An 18868-nucleotide genomic window follows, 5' to 3' on the forward strand; every position below is an offset into this window, starting at 1 on the left:
CTCTATTTTCTACATTGAGCTGTGAATGACAAATATGACCCTGGACAGAGTTCACATGAAATGAGTTGATCTGAAGAATTTGTGACATGGACTAAATGCAAGTATGGGAATTCCTTTCCTAAATATATATAAATACACACACTATAAAGCCAAATATTATATCACTAAATTTGCAATGGGATTAGTCTCATCAATCTTAAAAGATGATTTCAAAAGTTTTGATTCCCTTTGTACTATTATATTATTATCTCCATTTTTCAACAGAAGAAACTGAGGCAAAGAGAAGTTAAATAACTTGCCTGTGGTCATATAGAAAGTAAATATTAGAGGGGAATATTTGTACCTGTTTCTCCTAACAAGAGGCATTGGGTTTTTTTTATTCATTCCAATTTACCATGATATCTCTAACTATCTTGCCCTGCAAGGAGCATTCTATGTAGAGTTTCCTCATATGTAAAATGAAGATAATAATACACTCAAGGTTTTGTGAAGATCAGTGAAAAAACATATGTAAATTCTTAATATAATAGTAAAGTTCAAGGGAAACAGGTTTCTTATTTTTCAAATATGTTTCTAATGTAATCCCAATCCCAGAACTCATTAGTTTAGGACTCTCTCCTCATTGATAGACATGCATGCTGCCTCACTTGAGAGGCCAGATGCTAGGAGAACTCTTGACTTCTCTTCAGGTTTATCTCTCTCTCTCTCTCTCTCTCCCTCTCTCTCTCTCTCTCTCTCTCTCTCTCTCTCTCTCTCTCTCTCTCTCTCTCTCTCTCCCTCTCTCTCTCTCCCCCCATATATATATATATACACATATTTGGAGGGGGAGTGTAAGGGGGGTGCAGGAGGAGTGAGGGCTTCCAGAAATGATTTTGCTTGAAAGGATGATAAGAATTATGAAAAAGATGAGGAGAAGCTACATTCCAAACCTGGAGGATGATTTTTTGTCAGTATACAATGTCAAGAGGTAGAATGTTAAGTTTGAGAAATAAATCCTATTTGACTGGAAGCTAGAGTGAATGAATGGGAGTGATGTGAAACATAGCCAAAAAGGTAAGTCAGGAGTTTGTACTTTATCTCACAGGCAACAGAGAACCACTGATTGTTTTGGTGCAGGAAAATAACTTGCTTTGGGAAAGTTTTGTAGCAGGGAAACAAAGGGATTGGGTAAAGGAATACACTGGAAGCAGGGAAGATCCTTTTGGAAGATCTTGCCTCACATAGGTGAAATCAGAGCTGATGAGGGTTATTATAGTTAGAATAATGGCCATATGAGTAGAGAGGAGAAAGAAGGGGAAGATGTGTGACAGGTCAAAATTTAACCCTAATAGAGATAGACATAAAACAAAAATCCCTTTACAAAAGGGATAGTTCTTTCTTATGTTGTAAAAAGTTTGTAGTATCTAATTCAATATATTTTACATGAAAGAAGCAATATGGTTTAGCGTTAGAAGACCTGGATTTCTTAATTTCTAGTCCTGTTATTTTAAATAACTCATTTTCCTTTGACACATCTCAATTTTCTCATCTTTAAAATGGGAATAATACCTGTATTATTTATCTATAATATTTGTAATACCAAATATTTAAATTATCTATTATTCCTATAACACTTATACCTATAGTACTTATAGTATATATTATTTCATAATAGTTACACTTTAATTCCTATAATATTTATACTAAAAGCATTTGTACTGCCTATAATATTTATAATACCAATAATAGTTATGCTAGAATTCCTATAATATTTATACCTATAGCATTTATACTGCTTATAATATTTATAATACCAAAACTGTTTAAGTTGTCTATAATTCCTGTAGTATTCATACCATATTTATAATACTAATAAATTATATATCTATATAAAATTTATAACTCTTATTAATATTATAAATATAGGTAGTTCAAATACTTTAGTATATAATTTAGTTACATATATATATAATTCCTATAATACTTATACTAAAGTATTTATACTACCTATAATATTTATAATCCCAGTAATAGTTATGCTATCCATAATTCCTATAATATTTATATCCATAGCATTTATACTACTTACATTAATAATACTAATAATGTTTCTATTATCTATAATTCCTATAATATTTATACTAGTTATACTATTTATAATACTAATAATATTTATACTTTCTATAATTTATTTATTTCTATCTATAGTGTTTAATACTACCTATAATGATTGTAATATCAATATGTATACTAACTATATTGTTTACACTTATAATTATATTATATATAATGCTGACAATATTTAAACTATCTGTAATTTCTATACTATTTATAATACCCACAATATTTAGTAGTAGTAAAGGTCAATGGTAAAAAGTTTGCCTTGTGCCTTGTAAGCAAGAAAGCACTAACAAAGTCAGCGATTAGGACCATTCAACCATTGTCAGGAGAAATGGTTTTCCAGCCTACCACAGTTTCCAGCTGAGGCTGGGGTAAAGGGAAAGGAGTTGACTAACTTGTCCAGAATGTTTTTACTGGCAATAGGGGTTTGAAATTAACATACACCCTTTGCTGAAAGACAAAATATTCTTCTTTAGAAGATCCCTGTGCCAGAAATCTGAAAAAAATGTAGCAGAAAGATAACATTTATCTATATCTCTGAGTTATTTAATTATGAAGAAATGTTGTTTTTTTTCCTGTGAATTCACTGACCTTTCGTAATGTATCATACTGGCACACTTAAAATGTGCTCTCTATTACAATAATATGAACGCTGGAGCTGCCCTTTATAGAGAAAAGGACATGAAGCTCAACCAAGTTTGGTTTAAGGATCCATGTATATCACCCTCTTTTATAAGAGAGGCAGAATGCTGGAAATAGAGCATTGGCTAAGTAGCTAAGTGACCTGGTAGTGGAGCCCTGGTCCTTGAGTCAGAAAGATCTGGTTTAACACAATGATACTGGCATATAAACACATATGCAAGGATGCTTGATAAATGCTTGTTTCTTATCTTTCTTCCATTGCATGGAGTCAGGAAGACTTAAGTCTGTATCCTAGGTCAAGTATGTAATAGCTCAGTCATTTAGCCTTTTTGCAGCCTCAGTTTGTTCATCTGTAAAATGGGGATAATAGTAGAATCATGTAAAGTACCTTGCAAATCTTAGTAAATTTTAGTGATTATTATGATTGTTGTTTTGATTCTCATTTTTTCTGTGTTTCTGGGATAAGTAACTTCTATCCAGTTATTATTTCTTTAAAGTCATTTTACTACAGACTACACCAATGGATAAAATAATTGTTTGTATAGTTAAATAAAAATATTAGGATGTAAACTTATCATCTGTGGACTCAACAAAAGCATCTTTGGTATATTTCCAGTAGGAGACAAGGCTTGATATTTGCCAGTGGTATTCTGGACCTCAAGAAAAAACAAACAGTGCATTTAAGGCATAGTTTTATGTTTGATTTGCTCTAATACTTTCTCCATCACATTTTTAAGTCTAGAAAGTCAAAAGAAGAATTAATCAAACTCTGACTTGTAGTTCTTGTCAGAGTCTAATGTGTATGTACTCACACTCATAGTAACAATTGACCCAAGAATGGGTTTGAACTAGTGGTTCTCAGGCACCATCTCTCATCCTGATCCCACATGATTTTCTTCTCCTGACCCAAAACCCAGTATTTTGAAAGACTTTTATTCCATGTATTTTGGAGATGATTAGTATTGGGACGGGAACTTCTTTTAAAATGTTGTTCTTAAGTATTTGTGAATCAATGTTATGGCCAGATGATTATCACCAATAGTTTGTTCTCTGTAATGGTAGGATAGGAGGACAGTTTGAATTTTGGGGGTTTGAATTCTCTAACATACTTTGAAGACTATATTTGTAGAGCAAGGATTTGTAACTGCTAGTCTATAAAAAGATATCAGGTTTATGATGTATAGGTAGAGCTCCTATAACATCTTACTAGGTATTGAACAGGTACTAACTTTTTATAGCTTGTAGTGCTATGTCTCACTGACTCCATTGTTCTCTGGCACAATCTACTTTTATCAATAAGACCTTAAGATAACTTGTTCTGGAGGGGTGGAGCCAAAATGGCAGCATGAAGGCAGGAATTCCCACAAACTCATTCCCAAAATATTCCAAAAGCCATAAAATTTAGAGGGGTAGAACCCACAGAAAGACTGAATGATACAGTTTCCCAGTCCAAGGCAACTTAGAAGTTCCACAGGAAAGGTCTGTTCCACAGGGCCAGGGGGTGGAAAAATGCAGTGCAGTAGCTGCCCAGCACAACAGGGCTGAGCACCTCAGTCCATGGCAGAGGGGGTGGTTTCCAGACGTCTTGGCCCAGGAATCATCTGGGTCAGCAGGAAGGGGTGGAGAGAGACCTCTGCCACACCAGAGTGAGCACAGAGCAGAACTAACTCTGGCCTCAGAGCAGTCCTGCAGTGAGAACCTGCAGTGGGAGTCTGCAGAGCCACCCAGCATGGCCAGGGCCCTCAGCCAATAGATGGTAAGGGGATTGGGGGAGACTATAGAGGTCCCTCTGCTCTCCCTGGGGCAGGACTCAGCTGTTTACCCACACTCAGATCCAGGTTGCAATCTGGGCCTCCACAACACCACCATAGGGCACATCCCCACAGCTCTAGGGCAGAGGGTTGAGCCTGAACACAGGCAAGAGAGCAGTCAGAGTTTCTCATAAGACCTTGGAGGAATTAAGGTTCCTGTGGGTTATCTCCAAAAAAAAAACAAAACCCCAAAGCCTTGGAAATGCTCTAAATCATTCATAGGCTGAGGATATGAGCAAACAACAGAAAAAGAAGAACCTGACCATAGAAAATTACTTTGGTCCCATGGAGGATAAAAATACTTACTCAGATGATGACAAAATCGAAGCTTCTATATCCAAAACCTCCAAGAGAAATAGAAAATAGACTCAGGCTATGGATGAGTTAAAAAAGACTTTGAAAAGCAATTAAGGGAGGTTGAGAAAAAATTGGGAGGAGAAATGAGAGCGATGCACATAAATCATGAAAACCAAGTCAGAAACTTGATTAAAAAAAAATACAAAAAATACTGAAAAAAATAACATATTAAAAACCATTCCAAATGGAATAAACAACACAAAAGGCAAATGAGGAGAAGAATGCCTTAAAAAGCAGAATTGGTCAACTGGAAAAGGAGATAAAAAAGCTCTTTGAGGAAAATAACTCCCTCAAATGTAGAATGGAACTAAAGGAAGCCAATGACTTTGCAAGAAATAAGGAAGAAATAAAACTATACCAAAAAAAAGTTAGAAGAAAATGTAAAATGTCTCATTGGAAAAACAACCGACCTTGAAAAGAGATCCAGGAGAGGTAATTTTAAAATTATTGGGCTACGTGAAAGTCATGACCAGGAAAAGAGTCTAGACTTCAATTTTCAAGAAATAATACAGCAAAATTGCCCTGAGATCCTAGAAGCAGAGGATAAAATAGAAATTGAGGGAATTCACCAGTCACCTCCTGAAAGAGATCCCAAAAGAAAAACTTCCAGGAATATTTTATCCAAACTCCAGAACTCCCAAGTCAAAGAGAAAATACTAAAAACTGCCAGAAATAAACAATTCAACTACCATGGCTCTATAGTCAGGATTACACAGGATCTGGCAGCATCTTCATTAAGGGCTCATAGGACTTGGAATATGATATTGCAGAAGGCAAAAAATCTTGGCTTACAACTGAGAATTAACTACCCAGCAAATCTGAATATTCTTTTTCAGGGAAAAAGATGGACTTTCAGTGAAACAGGGGACTTTCAAACTTTCCTATTGAAACGACTAGAGCTGAACAAAAAGTTTGATCTCCAAGTACAGGATTCAGGTGAACCATAGAAGGGTTGGATGAGAAGGACTAATTATGAGGAACTTAATGATGTTGAACTACTTGTATTTCTGTGTGGGAAGAAGATACTGATAACTCATATGAACTTTTTCATTTATAAGAGCTGTTAGAAGGAGTATATATAGACAAGGCATATGAAGGAGCTGAATATAATGGTATAATGTAGTAAAAAAAGATGGAGTCAATGGTTGATAAAGTACTGGGAGGAAGAGAAAGGAGAGATAGAAGGGACTAAGATATTTCACATAAGAGTCAAGAAAAAACTTTTACAATGGAGTGGAATGGGGGAAGGTGAGGGGGAATGAGTGAGCCTTCATTCTCATCAGAAATGGCTCAGATTGGAAATAACATACACACTTAATAGGGTGAGGAAACCTATTTTACCCTAGAGAAAAATGAGAGGAAAGGGATGGGATAAGGGGGAATGGGGGTGGGGGCAGGGAAGAGAAGGAATAGGTGATAAAAGAGTGAGGTTCATGGGAGAGGGTACTCAGATACAAAACCCTTCTGAACAAGATGAAAGGAGAGAGAGAGAGAATGGAATAGATGAGAGTAGGGAGAAATAGAGTGGAAGGAAATATAGCTAGTGATAGCAACTGTGGGTAAAATAGTGAAGCAACTTCACTGGTGGCTATGATGGGGAAGACAACTCATCTCAGAGGAATTTGAACACAGACTGAAGTACGCTTTTTTTTCTCTCTCCCTATTCTTGAGGTTTCTCATCTTTTTTGGGGGGGATTTATGATTATTCTCCCAAGATTATTATAATAATATAAAATAAATGAACAAAAAATTAAAATTAATTTTTTTAAAAAAGGATAACCCTTCTGTTCTTTCTTGATAGTACTTGGTCCTGAATTTTCATCATAAACTCTTCTCATTACACAAAGAAATCTGCATTTCTTAAATATGTCACTTCTTTGACAACAAATTCCTGGCTAACTTTGTGTGACTATTGCTCATGTAATTACGTTCTACTCTTGGATCTTAGTTGTTCCATTAGCTCCATCCAAGGGTAAGCCATTTGCAGTCACTTTCAGTAAGTTCAATGAAATTATTATTATCTTTTCTAACTATGTGGGCAGTTAGGTGGTACCATAGCACATAGAACACAGTCTTCCTGAGTTCAAATCTAGCCTCAGATATTTAATAACTGTATGACTCTAGGTAAGTCATTTAACCTTGCTTGCATCAGTTTCATCTTCTGTAAGTTGAACTGGCAAAGGAAATGGCAAATCCTGTATCTCTGCCAAGAAAACCCCAAAGAATTGGCCAAGACTGAAAAATGACTGAACAATGTGATCAGGATAATTTCTCTTGGTCTTTCAACATAATTGTTGTATCTTCTTCCCAAGATTATTGTGTCTCAGGTGAAATAAAGAATGTAAAGCACTTTGCCAGACTTAAAGTGCTATAGAAATATCAGTTATTATAAAATAGAATACTAACAGCCGACATTTATATTTACAGAATGTTTCTATTTCAGGAATCCTGTTAGGTCAGTGGCTTATTTTAATGACTTGGTTTTCTATTTTGTCTAGATTGAACATATAGTAGCCCCCACTGGACTGATCCTATTACTAGGAAGTTTGACATGATCTATTTCCATCCTGGCTCTTTAAGGAGCCCAGGGGATGGGGAAAAGGACTCTACTCCTGGCTTCTCATCATATTGGTGCCAGACTTAGAGCAGATAACCAACCAGCTTAGCAGCTCAGAACTCCTTAGTGCAAGCAATCCACCAACCTCAGTTTTCCTAGTAGCAGGAATTACAGTAATGAACCCAACTTAAATATTGTTTTAATGTTTAGGAAATTGAGGCTTCAGGTAGTTAAAGGACTCCTCATAACTTCACTAGTATGGGGAGGGAACTCAAACCTAGGTTTTAAGCCTCCAGTGCCAGTGCACTTTCCCCTACATAATGCTGAAAATTTCATTCCATGAATTCTAATTACTAGACAGTTGTCATCTCCCCCTAGGGTGGTTTATAAAATTATGGGAGACTTTGGCAGGAAATGATTCTGTGTAAAAATTGGAATTCAAATTGTAAGTGAACAATTTAATAATAGAGCTGAGGCTTAGATATTGCTTTGTTCTTTTCCCACTGTTCTCAATAGCCAAGCATTCTATTCAGTTTTTTTAAAGCAAGCATTTACAGTTGGTTTTATCACTGACAGTGTAACTTGTTTTTCAGAAAGAAAATTTGATTTTGAAAAACCTGTGTATGAGAGTTCTTTTTGCATTTTTCCCAGTTATTATATGTAATCATGTAGCCCTTACAAAGGTTGTTTCCTCATTTCCACTTCAGGAAAAAGAGAATTTTGCTGTTATCAAAAACACATGTGGGTTTTTTTTTTGTGGGTTTTCCTTTGTTATGATTCATAAGCTGAATGGCAGCAGCCATGAATATTCATGTTTGCACACAACATCATCTGTGTAATGAGTGATGGAGCCATGGGTGGCATTAGCTCTGAAGGCTGGTGGGGTCAAGGGGGCCTTTTCACATGGCCCTTGCTAGTTATCTAAATAGACTGAATGGCAATGAGATCTAAGGCTACCTGTAAGGTGCCTGGGAGCTTCTGACATTGGGGAATTCTGGCAAAACAACATCCTTATTCCTGAGCCATGACCCGTAAACACAGTAGCAAGGTCTGACTCATGTCTATTTAAAGCAAAGTCACCTAATAGAAAGCTACTTCTGAGTGTACCTTCATTGTACACATGCCTTCTGTTTGTTCAAACAGATAGTATTGGTTTGATATTCATAGAGCAATTGGAAAACAATCATCTTCCTAAAGAAAAGCCTAGATCAGTACTTAAAGTGATGGTTTTAGAATCAAAAGATCTGGGTTCAAATATTTCAAATCCAAGTAAATCTTGGGCAAGTCTCACCTAATACTAGTTCCCTGAGATATCTTCTAAGTTTCTATCTATAATTCCTTTATCTTAAGATCGTCAAGTTAGAGGTAGGGAAAAACCTCAAAAAAACTTTTTTTTCATAAAAAGAAGGCCAGGGCAGCTAAGTGGTGCAGTGGATAGAGCACTGACCCTGAAGTAAGGAGGACCTGAGTTCAAATGCAACCTCAGACATTTAATAATTACCTAACTGTGATCTTGGGCAAGTCATTTAACTCCATTGCCTTGTAAAACCCAAATAAAATAAATAAATAAATAAATAAATGAATAGGCAGATAAATAAATGCAGCCATGGAGTGAAATAAGCAGAACCAAGAGAATATTGTATACTGCAATAGCAATATTGTTTTAAGAACAATTTTGAGTGAATAAATTATTTTGACTATTAAATGCCCAAATTATAAAAATTCTAAAATTGTAAAGGACATATAAAAAATACTATCTGGATCTAGAGAAAGAACTGATAAGTAGATGTATAGAATAATTATACACATATGAACACCTATATGTGTGTATATATATATGCATATATATATACACATATGAACACCTATATGTGTGTGTATATATATATATATAGAGAGAGAGAGAGAGAGAGAGAGAGAGAGAGAGAGAGAGAAAGGATATAGATATCTATTTTTGTCAAATGGTAGCCATCTCTAAGATGGGAAGTTAGGAAAGGAAAAAAAGAGGGGAAAAAGCATTTACATGATAATTTTATTATTGTATATTTGAAAGAAAATAATTTGTGTATGGTAGATTTGTAGTTTCATGTAAAATCATCTTTTTGTGCTATTGTTATGAAATGTACTATTGTTCTATGTTATGAAATGCTTATTTTATTTCATAAATTAAAAATATTTTTCATAAAAAATATAATATCAATAAAAAAATAAGACCAAAGAGAATGAAAAAAGTATGATCTGGTTGGAGAAGGACAGTTATTGCCTTGATGTTTTTTTTAAAAACGGAAGAGAGTAAAGACTACAAACTAGAAGCAATCTTCATTGGTAGAGGGGAATTTCCAATTCCAGGAAGTCTCACTATCATTGAATTCACAGGTCGAGTACCCATACCTATTCCTTAGGAATATTTAGGAAAGGAAACAATGACCCAAAGACCAAGTATGACTTTTTTCAAGAATTCATTATTCTAAAGGTAAAACATGGCTCTACAAGACTTGATTTTTACCAACAAGGAGAAATTGGTTGCAAGAAATACAAGGGAAAAAACTAGAATTCATAATTAAGGCAGCTTAGTGATATAGTGCATGGAGGACTAGATCTAGAATCAGGAAGACTTGAGTTGAAATCCAGCTTCAAACAGTTCCTAGCAATGTGACCCTCAACAAGTCACTTAATCTCTGCCTCCATTTTCTCATCTCTAAAATGAAGGAATAATAACAGCATAGTTGTGAGCTTGATCAAATAGATGCTTTACAAACCTTAAAATACTATATAAAATTCTTATTATGGAAAGCAAATTAACATCTGATCTGCACTCTGGATTTGGAGAATTCAGATTTTAAAGGGTTTAGAGAGAGAAAAGGTACAATCATATGGAATCCAAATCTACATGGAAGACAGTTTAGGAAATATGGGACTGTTTAGGAGATATGGGAATCTAAATACTGAACACAAGCAAAGTTCTCATGAGAAAGAGGAGAGGTATCTAAAGAAACTGATGAGAATATTCACCAACATTCTAAAAGATGGAAGCACAAGCAACTTTGGATGAATATACAAAAGATCCAAGTTGTTTTGGGTTTTTTTTTATAAAGAGTATCACCATTCTGTATATATTTAGCAAGGATGCTAAATCCCAAAGTAAGCTAAAACTGGCCAATGAGATTAAAAATAGCAAGAAAAAAAAGACTGTGTGTTTTAAGGAGAAAAAAACTCAAACTAGATTGGAGGTAAGAGGAGTTTTTTGGTTTTGGGTTTTTTCTTTTTTTTTTTTGAAGGCTAGAATTACCACTTGAATGAAGTGAATAGAATTGTGATAAAGGACTGTGAGAATTTAACTGCAATTTAACTTTGTTATCCTTTTAAAGATTTTTTTTTTATAGAAAAAAATGGTTAGCATTAAATAGTAGTAAAAGATAAGGAGGCAGACAGCATTTTAAGTTACCAGGAAAGACCATCAAAAATCTCAGGACTGGGCTGGACCAAGGAAACATGGCGCCCGGTAGGAAGAAGCAGGTCTTGAATACCATGAGGCTGCTTCTAGGGAGTCTGCCATTTTGGTGGCTATTTTGGATCTAGATCTCCAAAGGAGGAAACTTCTTGAGCTTTCCTTTTTAATGAAAGTTGCTTGCTAAGTAAAAGCCTTGTTCAATCATTTCTGTACTCATGAAGGACAAGTGCCATCAGTTCCCCATAAATTTCCAGAAACTGCAAGGAAACTCTAGTGGCCCACCCTAGATATCTCTCATGGGGTGGGGGGCAAGTTTTTGTCTCTTAAGGGATGAGAAAATTGAGAAATGATCCTTCCCTTTGATTCCAAAAATTTCAGGACAGTAGTTGATTTGAATGGGAACAGCTTGTTTTTCAGTTGTGCAAGTTGTGTGTTTGAAAGACTATCACTCCCCAGGATTCTGGCTTGCTCCTATTTCAAAGCATGCAGCTGATATTAATGAAATACCCCCTCTGCTTTGACAAGTCTGCAGCTCTTCCCTTCTCAGCCAGCTGACGTCATTCAAAATTGAGAGCCCTCCCACTCTGCTCTCTTAATTGAGTTTGATGGGCTTCTCAGCTCTGCTGAGGCCATTGAAGAGTAAAGACCAGTTTGAAAAAGTGCAACCTGAGAAAAATTTCTAACGACATTCTGGCTAATGCTATCCAATCCCAAGCCAAGAAGGAAAAGAAAACCAGTTGATATGTTGTTCCGACAAACAAGACTTCTTGTTTTTAGAGTTTACTGAGTTTTTGTTCCTGTGAGAACTATTCCCGCCGGAGTGACTGGCCCACTTGGAACTAGTCTGGTATGCTTGACAGACGCCTGCTCTCTCCTCAAACTAAGTGCATTATTCCTGGGGTAAGCATATGGTAAAGGAGTTCAGGACAGACACCCAGTATGGTCAAGAGAGGGGAAAAAAAGGGATGGTGCAGACTTACTAGCAAATCTAAGTTAACTGAATTTTACTTTCCTTACTTTTCAACAGTTTTCATATCTTGCCGGAGACATTACAATTTCAGAGCAATCGTGTATCATGTTAAAATTGTGCATCATGTTAGCATATCTTGAAGCTATTTAAACCTGATTGGGCTCATGCTTTTTTATAAAAAGTGTTTGATGTTGTCAGGTACTTTGTCGGATAACGGGTAGTTGGTATGTGTATGTTTGCTGTGGGAAATGGAAATATTTCTTAGAGTCGCTGCAGAAGATAACTTAAAAGCCTGGCGAATCGTAGCTGAGTGAGCACTTTGTAACTGGGGCCTTTTAATGTAATCAGAATGATTCTTCCTTCCTGCATGTTGTTCCATAATGAGATTTGGTCATTGTTCACCACTTCTAAACCCTGAATCCATGATCCACATCATACAATTATGCTGTAATGAAAGGCCAAATGCATTGTTAATGACCAGGAAGTACAGGACATCCCTGTACAAACATTTCAAGAACTGGGGGACCTTCGGGGCTTGGTTTACACTCATTTATAAAAGTACCATAATGTTTTCCCCCTCTGGTCAGGAAAAGCTTTGCAGCATGTCATAATTTCTAAATATAACATTAAAATAGTGGCAAATCATAAGATTTTAAATATCCATGAATATTTATATAATCTCTCTAGGCAAAGTAACTTGATTTTTTAAAAAATTCACTATAAGACATCCATTTTAAAATATTTTTCCAGATACAGAGTGTCTACAAAGGCTAGATGTAGTTTTTTTTAAGCTTTAATAACTCAAATCCGACCTAAGTTTGGGAATATCCTATATGGTGCTTTTCTAGTGTTCCAAAACACTAAACTTTTTAAAAAGAAAAGTACTTCTTGAGACATCTAAGTTATATTTCTTTATGGCTTTTGATTCCATCTATGTTATCTTTTCTGAAACTGCAGATATAATCAATGTGTCTGGCTGATTTCTTACCATTTTTATGCATCATTAACTATTTGGATGATAGTTTATTGGGTGATTGACTTTTATAAATGTGTGAATTGAGTAGTTAATGGAAACAATTTAGGATTTGTCTCTTCATGCCAGGGACCATTAACATTTATTAACATTTATCTGAAAATATTATTTTCTGTTTTCTCTAAAATCTAACTTGCCTAGAGAAGCCTCTCTCCCTCTAATAAAGCTTGAGGATTTTATCATTTTCTGGAATATTTGTAAAATTCAGTAGATACTTTCCTAAGGTTTCAAACATCTCTCCAAATAAAAATGAAGGTAGAATGTGAATAAGGGCCAAAAAGAGGTCTAGCCAAAATTTCCCAAATGAGGTAAGCTTTTAGCAATGCATGGCTGTTTCAACTGTTATCATAAGCCATCCACCCCTACTCCTAAAAAAGTTTTTAAAAATTGAAAAAAAAACTTTTCCAAGTTTCTAAGACTGTTAGCCTCAGAATGGCTACATATTTTGACAAAGACAGAGATTTCTTCAGTCATAAGGAAAAGGAATCCAAGTTTGTGAACTATCTAAAACCTTCTAATAGTCGACAACATAAGTGGATTTACACTTGAAGTCTATAAGGAGAATGTGATTTTTTTGAGGGAAACAAGTACAATTTACTCCTGATTAATTCAATAGAATCATACATCATTCTGAAAGCATAAACTGTAATATTTTTAAGTTGGCCTTTTGACATAGACAATCTCATTCTTTTGATGATTTCTGTTCTATTTTTAAAAGTAATTTTATAAATCTAGAATATGTTTAACTTAGCAATGTAAGAAGCCTCTGGAACATATCTGAGTCATGAAACTAATAAATTCCTACCAATGATAAAAAGCCTTCACCAAATGCAAAGAAAACTCTGAATCATTCATGAAAATAATTGTTTTCTCACTTTTCTCAATAATTAAAAATAGAAAAAAATAAATTAAAATAAAACTTGAATAAAATTTAATTAAATATTGATTCTGTTAACCTACTTATTCAACAAATATTTAAGCAGCCCCTGCTATGTGCTAGATGTTTGGCATTAAAAAAATAAAAATTATAATTTCTCACTTTGAGGAGTTTTGTTCTAATAAAAGGGATACGATCTTTGTATGAATAAGTGTGATCTGAGGTAGTTGTGTGAGATAGTAGGAGAGCTATAAAAGTGTGATACGAATTTTGCAGAAAAAGATCATTCTGAGCTAGGGGGATCAGAAAGGAGGTGCACTTGCACTAGTTTTAAAGGAAAGAGAATTTAACTTGTCTATATTCTGGATATATGCTGTAACCTGTATAAATGTATGGAGGCAGAAGGGGGCAGAATGAGATCAGGAAATAGTAGAGTGGCTGGGTTGGGCTGGAACATAAAAATATGTAAAGGGGATTGGAAAAAGTAGATTGAAATCAGATAAAGACCATAAATACCAAACAAAAAGTATTTCATTCAAATGGTGATAGGGAGCCATGAAGAGTTTATGAGGTTGAGCATGATCTATGTATTAGTAAGATTATTTTGACAACTTTGTTAAGGGTATATTGTGGAGGATAGAAGTGATGCTGGAGGCAGTTGGGAAGCAATTATTCTAATCCAGGTGAAAAAAAAATGGCACAGTGGATAAAGCACCAGCCCTGGAGTCAAGGGTACCTGAATTCAAATTTGGCTTCAGACACTTAATAATTGCTGGACTGTGTGACCTTGGGCAAGTATCTTAACCCCATTGCCTTAAATAAATAAAAATTATAAAAAAGAAAAAGAAAAATGAGCCATAGCTAGGTTTACTGCTATATGACCTGAAAAGAGAGGAGTAGATCAAAGAACAGGAGTAGTATGGGGAAGAAGGAAAGAGTTAGAATTAATAAGGACATCAAAATGTTGAACCCAAGTGACTGTAAAAATGTAGATTCTACCAAAAGAAATAGGAAAGTTGGGAGATGGGTTAACCTTTCCATATGAATTGGGCAGTCAACAAATATTGAACTATATACAAAATGACAAGGGTACTCTTTATCCAATCTTACTTAGTTTCCTGGTAAAAATCTTTCCTTCATTTGTAGAAGATTATCAATGTTCATTATATTAAACATATAAAAATATATATAAAAATAAACCAGAAAAAACATATAATAACCTGAACTCGTATGTATAGTATGATGTTTTGATAAGTATATGCATATGATATATATATGTATACATATATACATGTATACAACTATAAACATATATTTATATTGTGTAATAAGATTACAACAAAACTTCTCTGCTTAATTCCTGAATGCTATGGCAGTTCAAACATCACTTACCTCCTTCTACAGCTTCCTACCTCCACATTCCATTGAAATGCTCCTGTTTTGGGAATACCTTTTCCCCCTCTTCATATTATCTTCCCCTACTCAAACCTTTGCCCTTTCCCCCGCTCTCTCATATCTTATGATAACAGCATGCTATAGTAGAAATAGAACTAGATTTGAGTCAGTAGAGACTAAGGTTGAATTCTGTTTCTAATACTAAATGAGCTTTGAAAAGTTAAGTCTCTGAACTTCAGTTTCTTCACTTGTGCAATGGAAGTATAGACATATATAGAATTATTCACACTATGGCTTTGAACATAAAATGAAAAAATGTATGTATAAACATATATCATTATATAAATCTATAGAAATATACTATATAAAAATCAGTAATTATTATTATCTGAGCCTTTGATGAATTCAGGTCACCAGATCACCAAGATGTAATAACGTTATTCCCAGATGCTGAACATTTTGGCAGGTACGATTGCTGATTGTCAGAGATCTTTGATAATTCAGGAAGAATGGAGAGAGGTACTTCAGAGAGAACAGATTTCTATTTGCTTTTAAAGAAGAGAGAGGGAGAAGAGAATAGATTCTGCAAACTCTAAACCAATGTTTTCTTTTGTTTTGTTTTTACTTCAATTGCTAGCCAGATTCTAGAACATAGTATGAAAGAACTAGAAACAGGCAATGATCATAAAGAGCCCTTACGACTTCATCAAGAATAACTCAAAGCATATTTTCTTTTGGTAGGGTTTCTTGATTAGCAAATCAATTAGACCCATGGGTTATGTAAATTTGCTTACTGAAATGTCCAAAGCATCTAACAAATTCTTTTGTACAATTCTCCTTTAAAAGATGACAAGATGTGGGCTAGACAATATGACAATCCTTGCAATTCAAAATCACTTGAAGAGCTGGACCTAAAGAGGACTTTAACGTCAACTTTAAGAAAAGTATCCCAAAAGACTCTAGGGAAGTGTCCCAAAGATTTATATTTTTCTTTGTGTTGTTTAAAATGTTTATTAATGACCTAGATATGAAATTAGAAATACTTTGCTTATCAAATTTTCAAACAACACATTGCTAGGAGGAATGGGTGACACATACAGAATAATGCACTCAAAATTCAAAAAGTGCTAAGACAAGAACATCAAACTTTATACAGTTTTGTGAAACTTAAAAAGGATAAAGATAAAGGCTTATATTTCTCCATAATTTACTTTCCTAGTACAAGATAGGGAGAAATTGTGACAAGATCTATCATTTAAACAAGAAATAGGGATTTTATAAACTCTGAGTCTAATTGATGACCCAATAGGGAAAATATGGCAGCCAAAAAAAGAGATAGGATATTATATAGCACATTATGGTTTCCAAGAATGTTAAGAGATGATAGTCCATCTGTACTCTTTCCTTGTTCAGTCACATATATCACATCTGAGATGATTGTGTTAGTTTTGAGAAGGAAAACTGAAAAACTGAATCTGACCTGTAGGGGAGTAACTGGAATATTGAGGAATCTTAAGACCCATTATCTTAAGATGAAGATCAGATAAAGGAATAGGGGAAACAGCCTAGAGAAGAGAAGAGACTTAAAATGTACATGGTTGCAACATCCAAGTATCTACAGGATCATCCCCTAAAAGAGGGTTCAGAGAGAACTTCTAGGCAAGATGTCTGCCTGAACAGAACACACCAACATAAACCTAAAAACCAGAGCAAATAGTAATGAAGAAATCCACTAAGAAAAAAAAAATAATCCAATGGAAAACATAATAAGTTTCTTCTTCCACCACTGAAATACACAAAAAGTTATCCCAGAGTCCATCAACAACAAAAAAGAGGCCTTAAGAGAAAAAGGCACCAGACAATACAAAAACAGACCAGACAAAAAAGAAAAATTGGTTGGTCTTTGTTCTTTGGTATTGATGAAGACCAAAATGACATCACTAAGTTAGAGACAAGATACAGTGGGTCCAACTGTGGTTGATCATGCCAATATGAGTTCAGAATGTTCTACCACAAGTTGGGCACAAATAATCCACAGAGATCAACAAAAAAGTTTTTTTTTCTTCCCTCACCTACCCCAATTGATAAGCATTACTTAAATGACTATTTTATTACAAGCCCTGGAGTTAAAATAAAAATAAAAACAAAAACCCCTTAGCCTTTAAGGTATATATCTCATGTTTCCTCTGAGCTGCTTCAATTCTGCCTTGCTCATATGGCACACCACCCTGCTGGACAGTCCTGTGCCAGTATCTTTCATGCTATGTAGTCAGTTCTAAAGTTCTTAAGAGAGACCTTCAGGATGTAGTTTCTAGTATAACCAGGAACTTCCAGAGCAATGTTTAACCTTCATGCTTCTGTATCCAGAGATATATCAAGAACAGTGGGCTCTCCTAGAACAACCATACTGTGATGGGAAATTCATACCATGGATGTTGGAAGTAACTGGGCAACAGGAAAAAAATCAAACTGTTAGATTTGAAAGATCCAATGGCTTCTCAGAAGCCATTGAACTCAATCCTGAAAATTCAGCTCTCTAGACCTCAAAGATCCAAAAGAGCCTAACCCTGAGAGGAGGTAGAGGTGAATAAAGGAATCTGTAGGGATCAGAATGAGATTGGTCAGGGGTAGCTGCCATAAACAAAAGCACAGGAAGGAACACAGTCTCCGTTTTTTTCAAAAAGCAAAAGATAGAGGTTTACAATTGCCTACAAAAACTAATCCTATGAAAGGAAGAAATGGACCTTAAATGAAAATAGAGGACTTTCAAACTTTCATGGAGAAAAGACTAAATTTGGCAGGGGAGTTTTTAAGTGAGGGATTTTTGTTCAATTGTAATTCTGGAGCTTCCTTTACCTCTGAGCTTCTTTCATTTTGTGGATTTCTTGGACCCTTTGATTTTTCAGAAAAAGATTGATTTAATTCAAGTAAGCATTGGTTTTAGGGAGGAAAAAACCCTGAGAAATATTTGCCTTAAAACGCTTACATCTAACTATGAATAAAGAACATGCATACAAAGCAGTAGATATGAGCTATTTCAGAATGAGGACTTCTATAGGATTCTATCGGAGGAAACAAGATGCACTTTTATTTTATATTACATATTATATAAATGTTATATTATGATTATCAAAATAAATATCTTATAGTTTTTCTATACTTTCATAATATAGATAGAAAATATGCATTATTTAAATAAGATATATCATATATTTTATAGTATATAATTATATAATAAAATATATAACAAACTATTTGCTGCAGATTATATATAGTAAAATATAGAGTAAATATGAAATAAAATTTAGATGTTGAATTCTAATAAAGGAGGATATCAGGAAAGCCTAGAATGAATAGGTAATAGCATTCAAGCTGACCTTGAATATAGCTGTGAATGCCAAGAATCAGAAGAAGGGGCTTCTTTCCAGGCAAATATAAGCAAGCTTAACTTTAACACATCAATGTCCACATCAGTTATTGTATCTTAGTGTGAATTTAAATTGGGGTTATTTGTAATATAGTATTTATTTGTGATTATCAATGAAAGACTTTGTCAATTAAAAAATTTTTCCTTCTAGAGAGCATGCAGAAAAGTCCTATCCTTAAAATCACAACTGTAGACACATAACTCTCTCTCTCTCTCTCTCTCTCTCTCTCTCTCTCTCTCTCTCTCTC

The 18868-nt window shown here is 34.6% G+C and overlaps 1 protein-coding gene across 3 annotated transcripts in view; it reads left to right on the forward strand.

Moving 5' to 3' along the window:
• The window catches only part of CACNB2 (calcium voltage-gated channel auxiliary subunit beta 2), a 416652-nt gene that overhangs the window by 201661 nt on the left and 196123 nt on the right, over positions 1-18868 (forward strand). Inside the window, exon 1 of one of the 3 annotated variants that reach the window (XM_074192947.1) lies at positions 6311-11818. The exons of the other annotated variants lie outside the window; for them this stretch is intronic. Coding sequence (XP_074049048.1) covers positions 11768-11818 — 51 coding nt within the window. The 5' untranslated portion in view covers positions 6311-11767. Of the gene's footprint in view, positions 1-6310; positions 11819-18868 lie in introns of those variants that run through there. 3 annotated transcript variants of the gene reach the window in all.

The sequence above is a fragment of the Macrotis lagotis genome, chromosome 7 (genome assembly GCF_037893015.1).
Source record: "Macrotis lagotis isolate mMagLag1 chromosome 7, bilby.v1.9.chrom.fasta, whole genome shotgun sequence".
NCBI lineage: Eukaryota > Metazoa > Chordata > Mammalia > Peramelemorphia > Peramelidae > Macrotis > Macrotis lagotis.